Below are 19124 nucleotides of genomic sequence, written 5' to 3' on the forward strand. Positions count from 1 at the left end.
ATCCGGCCACACCCTCACCTTGTGGGTGTATCCGCATCTAGTCACACCCTCAGCTGCTGGTGGGCGTGCCCTCATCCGGCCACACCCCCACTCTGCAGGGCGTCCGCCTCTAGCCATAGCCATAGAGAATCTCAGCTGTTGGGCGTTCCCTCATCCAGCCACATCCTCCGCTTGTGGGCGTGTCCTCACGCAGCCACACCCTCACTTCATCTGTGGGCGTGTCCCCGTCCGGCCACGCCCCCATCTTGCAGGCTCATCCGATGCGCATCTATCTAGCAGGGATTTCCCCCAGCTGGTGGGCGTGGCCTCGCCTGACCATACCCTCTGTCGATGGGCGTGTCTTCGTGTGGCCACACCTTTTCTCGGGCGCCCGGGGTGGTGGTGGGCGTGTCCTTCCCCAGCCACACCCCTTCTGGCGGACGGGGGGGGAACCTCGAGCGAGCGCGCCGCGTATGCGCGTGCGCGCGGCGTTGCGCGTGCGCGCGGCGTCCTCCCCTCCGTCAGGTCGGCGCACAAGATGGCGGCGGCGGCTCTGGCGGTTGAGAGCGCTATGGAGGTGGCGGCGGGCGAGGAGGCGGCGGCGGCGGCGGGGCTGAGCTGCCTGGTGACACTGCCCGGCGAGGTGCTGGAGTACATCCTGTGCAGCGGCGCGCTGTCGGCCGGCGACATCGGCCGCGTGTCCAGCACCTGCCGGCGGCTGCGCGAGCTGTGCCAGAGCAGCGGCAAGGTGTGGAAGGAGCAGTTCCGCGCCAGGTGAGCCCGCGCGCCCAGACCCCTGCGTGCACGCCCGGCCGGGGTGGCAGAGGCGGCCCTGGGGCCCCCGGCCCGGCCCGGGCCCCGAGCCCGTGAGCCGGAGGGAATGCACGCCGTCGGAGGGAATGCACGCCGTCGCTGCTTTGTGCCGGGCCCGGGACTCGAACCCGTGACCTTGGAGGGTTTGCACCTGAGCCCGGGGTGGACCCAGATCGCTCCGGGGAAAAGAAAAGGAAGGATGCTGCCGGGGCCCCGCCTCCCTCCCTTTGTTGCAGGCCCTGCCTCTGGGCCCTTTTGGGGGGCCGGGCCTGGGCCTCGGGTGGGCGTGGGGGTGGGCTCAGGCATGGGAGTTGGGGGGCTCCAAGGTCACCCGGGGGTCCCCACCCCACCCCGCCTCGCAGGTGGCCCTCCCTGATGAAGCACTACAGCCCCACCGACTACGTCAACTGGCTGGAGGAGTACAAGGTGCGCCAGAAGGCCGGCCTCGAGGCCCGCAAGATCGTCGCCTCCTTCTCCAAGCGCTTCTTCTCCGAGCACGTAAGGATGGATGGATCGGAAGGGAGCACCATCATGGGAGCATCAACATAAGCACAAGCCAAGCTGCTGCTGCTTGGCTCTCTGGATGGCTGTCTCTATCTCTCTCTCTGTCTCTCTGTCTCTCCCCTCTTCTCTCTGCTCGCTCTCCTCTCCACGATGGACGCAAGAGTCATTGTGTCCCTCCCCCCCATCCCACTCCACCCACCCTCCTCTCCACCACGGCAGAATGAAGCCATTTGTGCCAGCTAGTTTACTTCCCAGCAAGCAGAGGGGAAGGGAAGGGGGGCGCACAGCAATCAGCCCAGCCTCCTCCTCTTCCTCCTCCTCCTCGGGGTACATATCAGCGCTGCCACCCTCACCCAAGACCCCTGGGATGAGTTGGTGCCCACTGCCACTGCCTCCCGAATTTGTTGCCAATACTCCCCCCCCCCACACACACACACCCCAATTCCCCACCCTGCATTTTTCTTTCTGGCTTTGCGCCATCTCTCTAGCCCCCCACCCCCAGTGAACCACTTTATTTGTTAGGGTAACTTAAAAGAGGATTGGGGCGCCCTCTGTAAGGCATCCTGTTTTGTTTGTGGTGGTGGTGGTTATTGTGTTTTTGTGGGCCACACCCAGCTGGGCTGGTGGGGGGCTTCCTCCTGGCTTGGTGCTTATGGGGAGTGAAGGGGCATGGGGGACACTATGGGTGGATGTTGGGATAAAACCCTGGCAGGTCATTGCATCCTGCATTGCCACTGGCTGGGCCAGTCCGATCCTTACTCCTCGCTGTGCTGTCTATCTATGGCTCTGGCCTCCCGCAAGGCAGCATTCTTTTAAGGCTCCCCAATAATTGGTCTGTGTTTGCTCTCCCTCCCCGATGGGGGATGGGGTTGGCTGCTTGTTGTTGTTTCCGTTTATGGTGGTCTGCCTTGGATGGTTGTGTGTTTAGCCGAGTGGCTTTCCAATCCAGAAGAAGGTTCTGGAGTTTTCTGTATCATGTCGTGTGATGCTTAATAGCTTGCTGACTCTGGAAGAAAAAAAAGAATTACTAGTTATTGGTGCTTGTTTGCTTTCTGTTATGGGGGCCACCCCCTCCAGCAGGCTGCTGGGGGAAAGTCTTGTGCTAGGCATAGAACTGAGCCTTTTATGTGTAAAAACCTGCCTTCAGCTCATTGAGATCTCTCGGGCCTCACGCTGATGTTTTTAAGTCCTTCTTGGTGATGGAGCCCAAAGAACATAAAACAATAGCTTTCTACGTGGAAATTGCATACCCTGCTGCCAAGCTCTGTCCTCAGCCCTTTAAGTTAAATTTTTTTTTTCTAAATAGAGAAAATAGTCCGTTTGACCCTTCTGTTTTTATACTTTTAACCACAGTTAGCTAATAGAGTCGACCATCTGTAATGTTTAGGAGGCTTTTCCAATTTTAAAGGGGATAATCTGAACTCTGAAAATAATAAAAGCCTATTCCTCTATAGAGACTAAAACTTGATATCCCTTTGAATAATTCGTTTCTACAAAAATTATTTTTAGAGAGGGTCCATACTCGGCAGTGCCTGGGGCTTATCTCTGGCTCTTCGCTTAGGGATCACTATCGGTGGGCTCTAGGGACTCTATGGGGGACCAGGGATCAAATACAAGTGCCCATATGTGAGGAAAGTACCCTAGCTGCTGTCCTATAGCTGCAGCCCTATAAATACTTTTTTTTTTTGGTTTTTGGGTCATACCTGGCAGCGCTCAGGGGTTACTCTTGGCTCCATGCTCAGAAATCGCCCCTGGCAGGCACAGGGGACCATATGGGATGCCGGGGTTTGAACCACCTTCTGCATGAAAGGCAAACACCTTACCTCCATGCTATCTCTCCGGCCCCCTATAAATAAATTTTTAATATAAGAATAAACTAACATTATGTTTGAGTCTGGATGGACTGAACTGTAATCTGGCTAAAAGCACTTAGAGTCACGAGACTTTTAAACATCTTTACATGCATGTATTTCAGTTGGAGTTGTGCTTGCTGAGTTGTTCTTGAGTTTGGGGCTGTGAGGCTCCTAATTTCACAACTTCTTTGTAGTCCCACAGGCTTTGTGTGCCATCTGATATCCTTCCAGATAATGGTGAATGGTGCTTTTTTTCCTTGGTTTCTTTCATTTTGTGCCACTGCTTTAATTTGAAGTATATCAAAGATTTGAACATAGCAGGAATATATACTTTTTTGGTTTGTTGGTTTGGTTTGGTTGAGTGGATGGGGGGAGGTCACATCCGAAGATACTTTGGCATAAGTCCTGGGTGTCCACATGGAAGGGGTATTGGGAATTTAACCAAGTCAGCCATGTGCAAGGCAAGCGCCCTCCCTGTTGACCTCCGGGAATGTCTACAGAAGGTTGATCTATGCATGGGTCATTGCCTTGTGTTCCTCTGGCTTCGGCACGCTCACAAGTTGGCACCGATTTTCCTGTCTGCTTGGAAAGAAAAATGGAAGAAGTAATAGAATTTGAAATTGAGGCATTCAGTGGTACCACAGCCATTAGCGGAGGCGGAAACATGCCCAACGGCTGAGTTGCCCTGAGCCCTCTGCTGGTCCCCTGGCCCTTGCCTCTGGTCCTCGCATCCAACATGAGACAACATTGAAATCCTTGCTGTGAACTAAGATTAGGAAGGCCAGTACCACTAAGCTCCACTTCAGAGAGATTGGCCTGCTCTGGAGAAAGTGTGTTTGGGAAATGTGATTTATTCTCAAATGTCACCACAATCTGGGTGAGTTGTTTGTTGTTCTGCCTGCTGCCCGCTCTCTGTGGTGGGAGTGATAAGGCCATGGGGACCGCAGCCACACATCGGTGTGATGGGCAGTGGTGGGCATCCTTGCCCCTGGACTTTTGTAAGAGGGCCAACAGCCTTCTTCCATCCTTGTTACTCAGGCGTGTGTGTCTGTGTCTTCTCCTTAGGTCCCCTGTAACGGTTTTAGTGACATTGAAAATCTTGAGGGACCAGAGATATTTTTTGAGGATGAACTGGTGTGTATCCTAAATATGGAAGGAAGGTAAGTAAGTCATAGCTTAGCAGATTGTTTTGTTTGTTTCTTTTAATCATTGCTCCAGAATTAATTGCTATCATTCATGTGTGGCTGAATTCTCCCAACGTGTTTCCAAATACTTTGTCCCTTGAAAAACGCTGTGTGCATGAGGGAAATAAGCCCAGAAAGATAGGTGATACCTGAAGAAGACTTGCAAAAAATTGTTTTGGGAAGAAAAGAGAATTAGTCTTTGTGCTGTGGATCAAATCTGTGCTTGATGTGCCTGTATGTCATGGATAATATATATGATCCTTTATTGTTACCTTCCTTCCCACCATCACCAGACTTGCCTGTCAGGAATTAAGCCTCTAGCATGTTCTTAAGTATGTCTTAATGGGTAAGGTTATACTATTTCTCAGTTTAGGTACCAGGAAAATCATATTTTATGAACATTGATACATGTTCGGCTGAATCTTTATTTCTCCTAATCCAGAAAAATCCATTATCACTTTGTTGTATGCTTAAAACTTTTATGTCTCATTATCTTTTGTTGGGAAAGATAATTTTTCCTTTATCCAAAGATGACTTCCAGCTTAACTGACCCATGGAAAGATTTTCTGCTCTTAAAGTTCTGGAACCTTGAAGACAAATTCAAGATGTTAGTTCACTGGATACTGAGGAGGGATTATTGTGAAATTCCTCACAAACAAGACTTAAGATTTTTTTCATTTTTAAAGGGGCTTTAAGAGAAAGGCATTTATCGGTGAAACCTCCACCATAGGGAGAAGTAAGATGTATCTTATTCTAGGACTTGGACGAATTCAGATGGAGACAGGTCATTTTCCCGTTTCTATTTTGGTTTATCTATAAATGAAATGAAGTATGATTTAATCATCAGTACTGTGTAGCTTTAAAAATAAAAACCGACCTATCTTTTATACTTGAACATATTCTAAGTCTATGGCATTTATTGGTTTTGATTTGATTAGTACAGACTTGGTTTTACTATTTCTCCCAACTTTTCCATTCATCTTGGCTTTCCTTGACCCACCCCTGGAATTAGCTTCTATCCATCTATGCTAAAATGCTCATATATGTGGGGATAAAGGAAGATTATATTATTTTTAAGGTTGGCCTGGGGCTAGAGCGATAGCGCAGCAGTAGGCGTTTGACTTCACACGACAGGCGCAGTAAGGATCCAGGTTCGATCCCTGCCATCCCATATAGTCCCCTGAGCAAGTTGCCCGGAAAAAAAGCTTACTTATATGAAGCAAGAACAAATTATAAAGCTTTAGTCTAGGGGCAAGTTCCCAAACATTGGACCTGCTGTCCCCTTTCTGAAAGCCTTTTCTGAAAAAAATGCCATTCAATTAATCTTTGAGCAATAGTAGAGTGATTGTAGAGCCCGTAGCAGAATTGCCTTGCAGATGACCCGGATTTGATCTCTGGCATCCCATGTGGTCCCCAGAGCACCACCAGGAATAATCCCTGAGCAAAAAGAACCCACTCAGCCCTCAGAAATCTGTTTTTGTTTGGTTTTCGTCTTTTGCAATGCTCAGGAATCACTCCTGGCAGGCTCACTGGGGAGACACTATATGGATGCCAGGGATCTAACCCAGGTTGGCTGTGTGCAGGCCAAGCTGCCTGCCCACTGTGCTATCCCTCCGGCCCCTGAGATCTGTATTCTTTCCTTTAGCTGTCAAAGTGTCCCAGGGCTGGAGAAAGCACAGAATTGGGACACAGGCCCTGCGGCTAAAGGCCTGGGTTTGATCCCAGCACCAGGTGACCGAGCTCCTCCAGGAGCAGCTGGGTAAGGTCCAAAACAAACGAAAGAACACGAATGTGACCCCAGTTGCCCTAGAGGCTACTGCTGCCCCTCTCCCATTTTCTAGTACCTCTCTGGCTGGGGAAAAGAGGGAATATTATAATTTGTGGGAAACTGGTTTAGGGTGAACCTTATTTATTACCCCAAGACCTGTTGTGCAAAAGCGGCAAAGGATATAGACGGATTTCTTTTTTTGGCCAAAGAAATCATAATCAATAGAATTTTTTTATTTCTAAGAAGAGGTTAAATCATGTAAAAAGGATTAAAGGGGTCCATTCACATAAAGAGCAAATCCAAGTGGCTTAGATCCATTTTAGGGGCCTTTAAATCACACCCTTCAGAAACCAGAGCAATAGCACAGTGGGTTGGGCGTTTGCCTTGCACACAGTCATCCCATACGGTCCCCGCCAGCCTGCCAAGAGTGATTTTTGAGTGCCGCTGGGTGTGGCCCCACTTCACCCCCAGAATCACACCTTTCAGGGAAATGCTAAAGTACCAGGGATGTGGCTGAGTGGTAGAGTTCAGACCTCCCATGTGTGAGGACTTGGGTTTAATCCCTGGTGATGAAACCAAAAAAAAAGTGAAATAGCAGTTAGCAACGACTATTGCCTTTTTATTTATTAAAGTGAAAGAATGTGCACAGATTATTAGTTTCATTTTAGGGTAAATGTTGTTTATATGTAACCATTGGCCTGCTATAGTGAACCTAGAGCAGGTTTTTTTTTTTTGGGGGGGGGGGGTCGGTGCACACCTGGCAGTGCTCCTCGATTACTCCTGGCTACTCAGGAATGTACTGCTGGCAGAGGGTTCAGGAGACCATCTGGGGTGACGGGGATTGAACCCTGGTCAGCTGCGTGCAAGACAGGCGCCCTACCTGCTGTGCTGTCTCCCCAGCCCAACAAGAAGTATTCTTGCTTTCGTTTTTTGAATAGCTCTTCCATCGCCTTTATTTCTGAGTGTTGTGGACCACTCCAGTGGGGCTTGAGGAGCCAAGTAGTGCCAGGCGGGTATAGACCCAATTCAAGAGAATGGCCTCTTGGTGATGGTGAGAAATCACGTCGTAAAAGGGCATGTGCTGTGCCTGAAGAATCTGACTTAGATTTTTTCTTTTTTTCTTTTTTCTTTTGTATAATCTCTGGGTAGTAAAGATGACATCTTTGGGACATTTAATCAGAAAGGATATGAGGGACTTGTAGGGGCCAGAGATAATACAACAGATAGGGCACTTGCCTTGCACGCAGCTGACCAAGTTGGATCCCTGGCATCCCTTATGATTTCCTGAGCCAGGAGTGATCCCTGAGCACTGTCTGGGTGTGGCCCAAAGACAAAAAAAAAAAAGGCAAAAGATTTGGGGAACTTAGAGAAAGAGAGTCAGAATATTAGAAAACTTTATGGGGGCCGGAGAGATAGCATGGAGGTAGGGAGTTTGCCTTGCATGCAGAAGGACAGTGGTTCGAATCCGAGCATCCCATATGGTTCCCTGAGCCTTCAAGGAGCCATTTCTGAGCGTAGAGCCAGGAGGAACCCCTGAGCACCATCAGGTGTGACCCAAAAAACAAAAACAAAAAGAATAATAGAAAACTTTAACAGGAGTGCTCTACATGGAGGGGGCAGGGTTATGTTTAAGATACTCGAAGATTAGAAATGTCAGCCAAGGATTTTTATATCCAGCCTTCAATACAAAGGCTGCAAAGTGCAGAGACACATAATCCTTGACTCATTCCTGAGAAGTGTCTCGCAGATGAATTTCAAGCAACCCCAAATAATCACCAAGATACTGACATAGGACAAGGGTGCCCAGGAAAGGAGTTTTGGCTCAGTGAATGAGATCAGCCAGGAAGGGAGGAAAGGCTTGGGTGCCGTCTACGAATCCTGGCGGTACTATTAAAAGTGCCAGAGAGAGCTGGAGCAATAGAACATGGAGAGAGTGGCTGGTCTGGCTCTGTTCCCTAGCACTACAAAAGATCCCCCGAATTCGCCAGGAAGGATCCCTGCATGCAGAGCCAGGATTAAGCCCTGAGCACCTCTGGGTATGCCCCCCCCCATAAAAAATTTAAAGTATAATTTAAGAAAAAGGCAAGGACCCTAACTGCTCTTATTATCTCTCTGCCCCAGTGTGTTTTAGGTGTAAAAAGAGATGTGGAACAGAGCCTATGCATATTTAAGTGAAAAACAAAATTCTAGAAAATAGAAGTTGATGTAAAATGGCAGAAATAACTCATTAGATATATCAGCATGAAACTCAGGAGGTATTTCGGCGTGTGTAGAGTGGGAGTGGACGTACAAAATAGATTGAACTTCCTCTTCCCACCTTCTACCACCCAGAAGAGATGACAGTCCCTGTTACCCAGATTGCAGTGTTAATGTTTCATCTTTTGCCTGGTTAAACCAGAGATTTTGGAGAAAGAACTCACTGGCTCTAGGCCTAGTGGGAAATATGAAAGGTGAGCCTAGGTTATCTTGAAAAACGTGGACTCAGACAGCACGAAAAGTAATGATACTTTTTGTAGGAAAGAAGCAGGGACCCACAGGAAGAGGCTTCTATTGGCCGTAGAGCAATAGAAGAAACTGATAGAAATATTAGCTGATGATTTGTGCATTTATGTGGATGATCAAACACATGAGATCATGTTTGACTATCTGAGTGCATAATAGCAGCAACTGGCTGATAAGGATGGGAGGCTAGGAAACACTCAAAAGAATATTTTTATTATGATATTGAAGGAGGCCAGGGGGATAGGAATGGAGATTCAGAAAGGGCATGGCAGACAAGAGGCTAAAGGACCATGGCTTGTTTCTTTTTGTTTTGTTTTTGGGTCATACCTGGAGGTGCTTGGGGTCATTCCTGGTGGTGTTCCTTGGTGTATATATACAATACTGGGGCTCAAATTCAGGCCTCCTGCGTACAAAGCACATGCTCACCCAGTGAGCCATCATCTCTGGCCTGAGATTCAACTTAAATCAGTGAGACTTGAGCTTCTACCCTAAGGAAGAAGGTCTGGCATTCAGACCGCAGGACAGTAAAGCAGGAAAGGCATTTGCCTTGCCTGAGGCTGAGCCAGGTGTGGTCCTTGGCACCCCATATGGTTCCCCCAAAACCTGCCAGGCATAAGCCCTAACTCAGGGTTCTCAAACTCGCGGCCCGTGGCTGGCCTTCAAATATTGCAGTATTCGCGATTATTCGCTTACTGAATAATCGCAATAAAAATCGCATTAGTAAGGAAAAAATCGCATTAAACATTCGCATACCCCAAGCAGTTCTGTTCGGGGTATGCAAATGTTTAATGCGATTTTTTGCGATTATTTTTCTTACTAATGGGATTTTTTTATTGCGAATATTCGGTAAGCGAAATCCCTTATGCGGCCCTGCCTCACTCCGACTTTGCCTCCTGCGGCCCCCAGGTAAATTGAGTTTGAGACCCCTGTCCTAAGTGCTGCTAGGTATGGCCCAATAATAGAACAAAGGGAAAAACTGTCCGATTCTGAGCCAGAGGTCTCATGTGCTATGGCTTCATTCTGAAGACCATGCTCTGGTGGCTGAGGGCCCAGGTTTACAATGGAGCCTCAAGAGTCTGCTGTGCTCCAGATGACAGTGGCTTTGGGAGTCAGGGAGCAGTGCCTCCCCCACTTCGGGTAGGTTTTGCTGTTAGAAGCAGTTGCACACATTGTTGGGTGTTATGTGGCTCTGAGAAAAAGCAAGGAGTTAAGGAGTTATAGTCAAGGTGTCCTTGGAACGGTGACATTGAGACAGGGTGACTGGGACAGGAAGCAGGGAACCCTTGAGTCAAGTTGGGGGTGGTGGTGAGACATATGGACCTGGAGGTTGGGTAGAAGTCTATTCTGCAGAAAGAATTGGGGGTTTCTGGAATGACTAACATACGAAACTAGGAGTCCCTCTGTGACTCGTGAGTGTCTGAGATCAGTAAAGCCATGAGTGCAGGTGAGAACGACTGTCCAAGGCCCAAGTTCCCTGGATGGCTTTGCCAAAGTCTGGCTCTGACCTTCAAAGGCCTCTTACCTCCCAAGACTTACTTAGCATCCCAGGCTTTTTAGGTTCTTTTTTAGTTCCCTTCTGCAAGTCTGAAACTCAGCAGATATTATGTCTTAATTTCAGCCCAACATATTTAATGTCTTAGTACCAAGATAGAGTCCTAACTGTGCTGTTTGCTTCTCTGATTATAAGGATTGTGTGGTCCTAAATCACTTGCATTTTTCTGCATAAGTAGACTCTCCCATGGTGTGATTTGTGTGAAGTGTAAAAAAAAAATCATTACAAGTTTTAGGATCGTAATTCTGTGTCGACGTTGTTTTCTTCCAGAAAAGCCTTGACCTGGAAATACTATGCCAAAAAAATCCTCTACTACTTACGACAGCAGAAAATCTTAAATAATCTTAAGGCTTTTCTTCAGCAGCCGGATGACTATGAGTCATACCTGGAAGGTAAGACTAACGAGGATAATCCAGCAGGCCACTGAGTGAGTTGTCCCAAGGAGCCTTTTCTTGATCAAAGGTGGTGGACAGTCAGTTACTCCTGAGCTCCTGAGATCGGGGCCCTTCTTTCGTATTCGATGGCTTTGGAAGGCTTGCTGTTTGTCTTTCCTAGAGCTGCACCCCCTATTCAGAACAGGATACTCATTTAGTTTGAAACATTTAGCTGGTGAGCTCCATTCCCTGTTTCTCAGCCTCAAGGCAGCATCTCCACGTCAGGAATAAATAAATATGTCTAGCTTCGGCGCCCTGTGCTCTGGGGCGCATCCCTTACCCATTCTGGTTGAAGTTTAATGAGGACAGAATGTTCTTGCACGTCAGTGAGTATGCTTGTCCCTCGTGAGAAGCGGGCGGGAGAGCAGAAGTCAGGTGAATAGGCAACATGATGGGAATAACTCTGTCTTCCTGCCAGGTGGAAGAACAAAATGTGACTTGATTTAAAAAATTTTTTTTAATTTCCCCTTGTACAAACACTGCCATAAATTATAGCAGTTAATTAAACATATGACTGTTGTTCACTTTCTTTTCTTTTCTTTTTTTGTTTGTCATTCACTGCCATGCCCAACATCCAAACTATTGTGTTCAATTTACTGCTATTTTCCCCCTCTTTCCACTGTTTCTCAGAATGAGTCTCCTTTCTCCTTGCCAGCAACCGGTGTGGGCCCACCTGTGCAAAACCTACACTTGCCACCCCCTTCTTTCTGAAAACTGCATGTGGCCATCTTCCGGTCTCTGCCAGTTGTTCGCTACTCCCCATAACCTGATCATCTCCACACTGCCCCTTTATTCCCCTTGCACCTCCAAAATGTCTTGTTTGTACCACTAGTCGGGCTGCAAGCTGCTTCCCCTGCTCATTCCTGGTCTCTCGTGGCCTGTGAATTCTGCCTTTGTTCCCCTCATTCTGCACAGTTCCATTGGGTGTCCCTTCCAGGAGGTAAAGTGCTTGTTGCTAGTGCAAGGCCTGCAGCTTTTACTGTCACCACTTTAATACCAAAACTGGTCTCCTGGCTTGTCTTGTGTGTATGTAGGGGGGGGTCCTTCCTCCCACGAATCATTGTGTTGCTTGTGGTCTCTTGTTAGCATCTGTGTGTGCTCCAAAATGCCTGTGCAGATTCTTAACTATCTGAAAGGCTCATAACACGCAAACAGATGCAAAAAAAAAAAAAAATCTGGTTTGATTCACTTTGGAAAAAAACCCAAACCAACCAATATGTCTCTTCCCCACTTTGGAATCCTCCCTCTCAGGTTTACCAGAGTCAGATAGAATCCTATCTATCTTAAGTTCATTCCACTATTCACAACCATTTGATTTGGTGTGTTTTCTGTGGCTTGTTTATGAAAACATGCATCTTTGTCATCTTTCGAATTATTATTCTCCTTTCCAAATAACCTAAGTCAGTGCTATGTAAGGGCATTGGGAAATCACCAGCTGTTTGTAAGTAGTTGAGGGAATGAAAGCCCGTTCCGAGGCAGGGTGTCCTTAACTCGAGGGAACCTGATGAAGTCAGCGGGATAAGAGAAGTGGCCACATGTGGAGGAGCTGAGGCTATGCGGGCGAAGGTCTCTTAATTCCCCTTCCTCCCGCTCCTGCCCTGTGCAGGGAACGAGTGTCCTAAGCTGATGTCAGAGCCTGAGATTTAAAATGGCACTGGAGCCTCCCATGGGAACTGGACCCATCAGCAGATGATCAACAGAGCCCTTCTGTCTCTGTTCAAACACTTGCCCAGGACAGTGAAGGGTGGTGGTCATTTCTTTTGATTAGGGGAGTTGTTTTGTTTGGGGCCACACCCATTGATCCTCTCGGCTCTGCTCAGGGAACCATGTGCAGTGTGGGGAACACACCTGAGACACCACATGTAAGACAAACATGCAGCTCCATACTGTCTCTCTGGTCCCAGAGTAGTTGTTTTAAGTAACATCTGCCTTGTGCAGCTGTTTGGCTGCAGCTTCTTCCCAAGTGTTGTTTTAGTTCTAAAGTACAGTTAAAGCTGGAGAGATGGTGTGGGGGTTAAGGCACTGGTTCACCTTCCTCAGGACTACAGGTTCAAATCTCCAGCACCACCTAGAGTTCCCTGAGCACTGCCAGGAGTCCTTTTGTGAGCCAGAGTCAGCCAGGAACTGTCCCCTGAGAACTGCCAGTACAGTTAGCTCCGAAGACCTTTCACCAACAAGCTCAATTTAAGAGAGGTATAAGTTCTTAAAACACCCTCTGCCATTGAGGGCTTCCAGCTGTTTTCTGTAAAGAAGCTGTCTTTTGCCTCCGGATTTCAAGTTGTTAAATTTTGAACCCTCAGAGCAGTGGAAAGGGAGAGAAAAGTAACTAGCAAAGAATTCGTTTATACTTTTATTTCTCTTCATAATAGAATAAGGGGATGTACCATGTTGTCTGATTCCATAGTTTGGCGCGTGTGTGTAATTTGTAATAATGTGAATTGTATTACACAAGTTTGTCCTGCTACGTGAAGGCCTGGCACTCAAGCTGAGAAGCACTGTGTCCTGGGCAAAGGGCAAACTGTTCTGAGCGGGGAGCGGACTGGGGCTGATTTTGTGCCTCGTGTCCCTTCCAGGTGCGGTGTACATTGACCAGTACTGCAACCCTCTCGCCAACATCAGCCTTAAGGACATCCAGGCCCAGATCGACGGCATCGTGGAGCTCGTTTGCAAGACTCTCCGGGGCATCAACGCTCGCCACCCCAGCCTGGCCTTCAAGGCAGGTGTGGACTTGCTTTGTGGATCCAACTTTTTTGCAACAGGAGACCTGGAGGGATTGGGTCACTTGTGTGATTTTGCAATATACGACCCCACCCCACCCCAAACTGAGCCCAGGCCCAGGGTAACTGGGACCGTGGGAAGGACTCGAGAGCCTCCCTTTTCCCTCCCTTTTCATTCTGCCTCGTGAGCCCATGGGAGTGTTGCTTGCACACTGCCAGGTTCCACAGGCTCTAGATCCCGGGGAGATCTCCCGTCTCGTCACAGCCTTGTCTGTGCTTCTGTCCTCAGAGGAGATCTCTGTGTTCCAGGTGAATCTTCCATGATCATGGAAATCGAACTCCAGAGTCAGGTGCTAGACGCCATGAACTACGTCCTCTACGACCAGCTGAAGTTCAAGGGGAATCGAATGGACTATTACAATGCCCTGAACCTCTACATGCACCAGGTGACACATGGGCACGTTCAGACAAGTTTCTGGAACTGCCATCCCCATCCCAGACGAGAGATTTCGAGGACAAGCAGGCTTTAAAATTCCCATGCTCCCCATCAAAAAAAAATAATTTTTAATTTTTTTTGCTTCTGCTGTTTGAATATTATTGGGGGTTTTATCAGTTTCTTCACAGAGAGTGATCTGTTAGGAAAACCCTAAAGATAAATTCCAGGCTAGAAATAGTTTATTTTTTGGGTTTGGTTGAGTTAGTTTGTATTTCATGGGTGTTCAGTTTGGCCTCTTGGAAGCCAGGTCTCTCTCTCTTTCTCTCTCTCTCTCTCTCTCTCTCTCTCTCTCTCTCTCTGTCTGTCTCTCTCTCTCTCTGTCTCTCTCTCTTTTTCTCTCTCTCCCTCTCTCTCCCCTTCTTTTCCTCTCTCTCCTCCTCTCTCCCTCATATAACATAGTAATTGGTGAGTGTGGCCATGCTCTCTTGCTACTGGCTGTGTAGATGTTTATACTTCATGTAATTTTCATTTGTCAGGAGCTAGCACTCCTTCCATTTTTTTTAATACATTAAAAGCAAGCTTAGGGCCGGCGAGGTGGCACTAGAGGTGAGGTGTCTACCTTGCAAGCGCTAGCCAAGGAAGGATGAGGTTTGATCCCCCGGCATCCCATATGATCCCCCCAAGCCAGGGGCAATTTCTGAGTGCTTAGCCAGGAGTAACCCCTAAGCATCAAACAGGTGTGACCCCAAAAAACAAAAACAAAAACAAAAAACAAAAAAAAAAATGCAAGCTCTCCAAAACATAAAGGAAAAGGTAGTGGGCGGATTTGGTTCAGGAACTAGAGCTGACGGTTTTCTGCTCTAATTAAATAAAATATCCAGCCAGCATTCCTCAGAACCCAGCATGGGGCATGACACACAGCAGGGCAGGTGGCTAAGGGCAAAGTGAATCGAAACCCTGGCAAGGTAGGCATCCTCTCTGTGGCATTCAAGGGTTCTTTTTCTCCTCTAGGTGTTGATCCGCAGGACAGGCATCCCAATCAGCATGTCTCTGCTGTACCTGACGATTGCCCGGCAGTTGGGGGTCCCGCTGGAGCCAGTCAACTTCCCGAGCCACTTCTTACTGCGGTGGTGCCAGGGTGCAGAAGGGTGAGCTGTCCAGGAAGAGTTTGGGGTGGTGGCAGATCACACTGCCGGTGGCCATTTCCTTAACAGCTGCCTGTGACTCAACAGGTTATCGAAGAGTAAGAGGCATCACTTAGAAAAGATGTGAGCTGGGCTGGAGAGATAGCATGGAGGTAGGGCATTTGCCTTGCATGCAGAAGGATGGTGGTTCAAATCCCGGCATCCCATATGGTCTCCCGAGCCTTCCAGGAGCAATTTCTAAGTGTAGAGCCAGGAATAACCTCTGAGCGCTGCTGGGTGTGATCAAAAAAAAAAGAAAGAAAAGAAAAGATATGAGCGAGGACTTCAAGGTCTGGGGCGAATTGTAAAGTCACTGTTCCTTAGCACATCAGATTAAAGAGTCCTTGTTCTTCGAGAACCTCTGACTTTTCTCCCATCTTCCTCCAGAAACTGCCCCCTCCTTTCCCACAGAGGCCGGAAAGGGAGGAGAAGGGAGGCCATAAGGGGGACGGGGCCACCAAGGTCTTGGTGCATAGAGGTGGTAGGGAGTTATCTGCGATCGTTCTTTGCAGCGTGGGTGGTGAGCAGAGTGTACTTTGCAGCTCAATTCAGTGAGTTCTGTTTTGTCCTCCTGAATCTGATTTTCTGCTGGCCATGAAGTGCTTTTTTAAACTGCTCTTGAACTTTTATCTGCAAGTTCATCAAGGGGCCAGAGCGGTGGCAAAGCGGTAGGGCGTTTGCCTTGCATATGGCTGACCAGTTCAATCTCCCAGCGTCCTATATGGTCCCCCAAGCCAGGACTGATTTCTGAGCGCAGAGCCAGGAGTAACCCCTGAGCGTCACTGGGTGTGGCCCAAAACCCAAAACAAGTTCATCGAATAGAAATCTTAATTTTATTGGCTGTACCACTTAGAGCAGTGCTTCTCAATTATTTTCAGTCATGCCCCCCTAGGAAGAAGAAAACATTTATCGTGCCCCCCCATGCGACTGTAAATAGTATCTTAAAAAAAAAAACTTTAACATGCAAAACAAAAATATATAAAATAATTAAAGCTGATTGTTTAATCAGAGGTGTGTCTGGATTAATGGCTCCAATGAACAAGTTTTGCGATGCATAGCTTTTCGAAGTGGGGTTTGAAGCAGGACACAGCAACTCTCAGCTACAGAGACATACAGAGACATAAACACAGTGCTTAGCTTGTTATGACAGTGTTTGCCGAGGTCACATGTGCCCCCCCCTTTACGGAGCCTCAAGCACCCCCCCACTATTTGAGAACCACTGACTTAGAGGGAAAAGAAACAAAAGTTAACCCATGATCTCATTGTCTTTGAAGCTCTATAGGCTCCCCTGGGGTGGAATGAGCTTAGAAATCAGTCTTGGATTTTCATCACAGCTTCTGCTGACCCTCAACTTCTCTCTCTGTGAAATGAGAGCAGTGTTTTTCTTTAACATAAAAAATTGTGTTGTAGAGGCTGGAGTGATAGTATGGCAGATGGGGTGCTTGCCTTAAAATTGGTTTAACCAGGGGCCAGGAAGGTGGCGCTAGAGGTAAGGTGTCTGCCTTGCAAGCGCTAGCGTAGGACGGACCGCGGTTCGATCCCCCAGCGTCCCATATGGTTCCCCCAAGCCAGGGGCGATTTCTGAGCGCATAGCCAGGAGTAACCCCTGGGCGTCAAACGGGCGTGGCCCAAAAAACAAACAAACAAAAAAAATTGGTTTAACCTGGGTTTGATCCCCAGCATCCCACAGCCTACTATAAATAATCCCTGAACTCAGTCGGGCTCAGTGCTCTGAGCATTGGCAGGTGTGACCCGAAACTCAAATGAGAATAGAATACCCAGGTAGAATTTCTTTTTTTTTTTTTTTTTTTTTTTTTTTTTTGTGGTTTTTGGGTCACACCCGGCAGTGCTCAGGGGTTATTCCTGGCTCCAGGCTCAGAAATTGCTCCTGGCAGGCACGGGAGGACCATATATGGGACGCCGGGATTCGAACCGATGACCTCCTGCATGAGAGGCAAACGCCTTACCTCCATGCTATCTCTCCGGCCCCCCCAGGTAGAATTTCTAATGCAGGCATAGGAAATAAAGGATAACTGATCTGAGTCACTTCCTCCCAGTTTATGAAATAGAAGACATGCATAGTTAGAGCCTTCTCTCTCTTACCCCTTTTATTCCTCCTCTCTCACTGTTAGTTTTCAAGTATTTAACGTTTCCATGTAGAGTTTATGGCTTATTGCATATGGCTCTTTCCTTAAATAGTACATACAGGCTTTCCTTGTTTTCTACATATAATTTGTTCCTAAAAATGAATGGGATGATTTAGGGTTTTGGATAGCAGACATTCGTTTTTCTTTTTTTTTTCCAAGTGAGAAAATGATGTACACCCACTTCTCCCTAAATAATCCAACAGATTTCCTCAGACATCTCTAAAATGTTCGGAAATGCCTGTGTAATAATCCATCAAGGAATTTTTGCCTACTAGAAAGCATTTAAAACACCAATTATCATAATATTTACCATAAGAGTATAATGCAGAGTACATTCTGGTATGGTAGCTATGCCATTTTTTCCCATCTTTGATTATAACGAACAGACGGATGTAAATGGATAGTGAAAGTATTTGTCTGGTCTCTACAGGGGCACCTGGTGAAAACTAACCTTCAGACCCCATAAGGCTCAGCCTTCAGGGAGAGAGATGGTGGGCAAGCGTGTCTAAAAGCTGAGGTCTGCGCTCTAATGTGGAGACCCCAGCACTCTCCTCAGCTTCACGGGACACAGAGCTTTTCCTTATTGCTAAAGTAACCATCGACGGAAATCAAAGATTATCCCACGCATTCCAGCTTTGTTTCTCCATTCTAGTACTAGATCTCTTGGTGTGGGTTTTCAGACTCTTCTTCCTGAAGAGACCCTCTCTGCTGCCATGCATTGTGCCATCAGTTCTTTTCATCCCAAATTCTCTTGTACCCTGAGGTCTGCACGCAGCCCCGTGTGACACCTCTGAGTCGGGATTTTTTTCGGGGTTTTTTGGGTTTTTGTTTGTTTGTTTTTGTTTCTTGGGTTTTGGGTCACATCCAGCTGCGCTCAGGTGTTACTCCTGGCTCTACACTCAGAAATCACTCTTGGCAGGCTCAGGGGACCATATGGGATGCCGGGATTCGAACCACCGTCCTTCTGCATACAAGGCAAACGCGCTACCTCCCTGCTATCTCTCTGGTCTTTGAGTTGGGAATTTTTTTTTTTAACCAACTAGAGCCAAGATCTCGAGCGATAACATTGAGTAGGTAGAAATGCTGAGGACGCTGAAAGTCTCTGACATGGCTTTCTCATGTGCTCTTGGCACAGGGCGACCCTGGACATCTTCGACTACATCTACATAGACGCTTTCGGGAAAGGCAAGCAGCTGACAGTGAAAGAATGCGAATATTTGATCGGCCAGCACGTGACCGCGGCCCTTTACGGGGTGGTCAACGTCAAGAAGGTGCTGCAGCGAATGGTGGGCAACCTCCTGAGCCTGGGGAAGCGGTAAGTATGCTGGGAGGTCTGGAACCTTCACCCTCAGCTTGCTTGTGGAGGCCCCAGCCGCCTTATGGAGAGGCCCGGGGGGGGGGGGGGGGGCGGTGTGTGGTTGATGTCTCCCCAGTGCGGAGAAATAGCGCCTGCATCCATCTGTACCATCTAGAAGTGGGCCTGGGCCTTGCTGCCTGTCAGTGATTTTCTAGCCCTCTTACGTACATTCCTTAGTAACACGTATATTTCAGAGGAACGAAGGCTTGTTTTCAGAATGTTGTGGTGGGTCTAAGAGCCTTCTCTCCTCTGGGTTTACACCTCGCTGGAAGAAAGCACAAGTAGCTCTCTTCTGAGTTCCAGGAATAAGACAGAGGAAAATAGATGGTTATACAGTATTAAAAGAGTTTTCTGGGGCCGGGCGGTGGCGCTCGAGGTAAGGTGCCTGCCTTGCCTGCGCTAGCCTAGGACGGACCGCGGTTCGATCCCCCGGTGTCCCATATGGTCCCCCAAGCCAGGAGCGACTTCTGAGTGCAGAGCCAGGAGTAACCCCTGAGCGTCACTGGGTGTGGCCCAAAACCCAAAAAAAAGAGTTTTCTACTTGGGGCCAGAGCAGTGGCGCCGTAGTAGGGCTTTTGCCTTGCATGCAGTTCACCCAGGATGGACCGCAGTTCAATCCCTTAGTGTCCCATATGGACCCTGAGCCAGGAATGATTTCTGAGCACGTAGCCAGGAGTAACCCCTTAGTGTCAGC

The 19124-nt window shown here is 48.0% G+C and overlaps 1 protein-coding gene across 2 annotated transcripts in view; it reads left to right on the top strand.

Moving 5' to 3' along the window:
• The first annotated feature begins 505 nt into the window (after positions 1–505).
• Positions 506–19124, top strand: part of FBXO21 (F-box protein 21) — a 29652-nt gene continuing 11033 nt past the window's right edge. For both annotated transcript variants that reach the window (XM_049788801.1, XM_049788802.1), the window contains exons 1-8: positions 506–753; positions 1155–1290; positions 4215–4309; positions 10426–10547; positions 13163–13309; positions 13616–13752; positions 14754–14890; positions 18209–18388. In XM_049788801.1, coding sequence (XP_049644758.1) covers positions 518–753; positions 1155–1290; positions 4215–4309; positions 10426–10547; positions 13163–13309; positions 13616–13752; positions 14754–14890; positions 18209–18388 — 1190 coding nt within the window. In that variant the 5' untranslated portion in view covers positions 506–517. The remainder of the gene's footprint in view (positions 754–1154; positions 1291–4214; positions 4310–10425; positions 10548–13162; positions 13310–13615; positions 13753–14753; positions 14891–18208; positions 18389–19124) is intronic.

Source organism: Suncus etruscus, chromosome 15 (assembly GCF_024139225.1).
Source record: "Suncus etruscus isolate mSunEtr1 chromosome 15, mSunEtr1.pri.cur, whole genome shotgun sequence".
NCBI classification, from domain to species: domain Eukaryota; kingdom Metazoa; phylum Chordata; class Mammalia; order Eulipotyphla; family Soricidae; genus Suncus; species Suncus etruscus.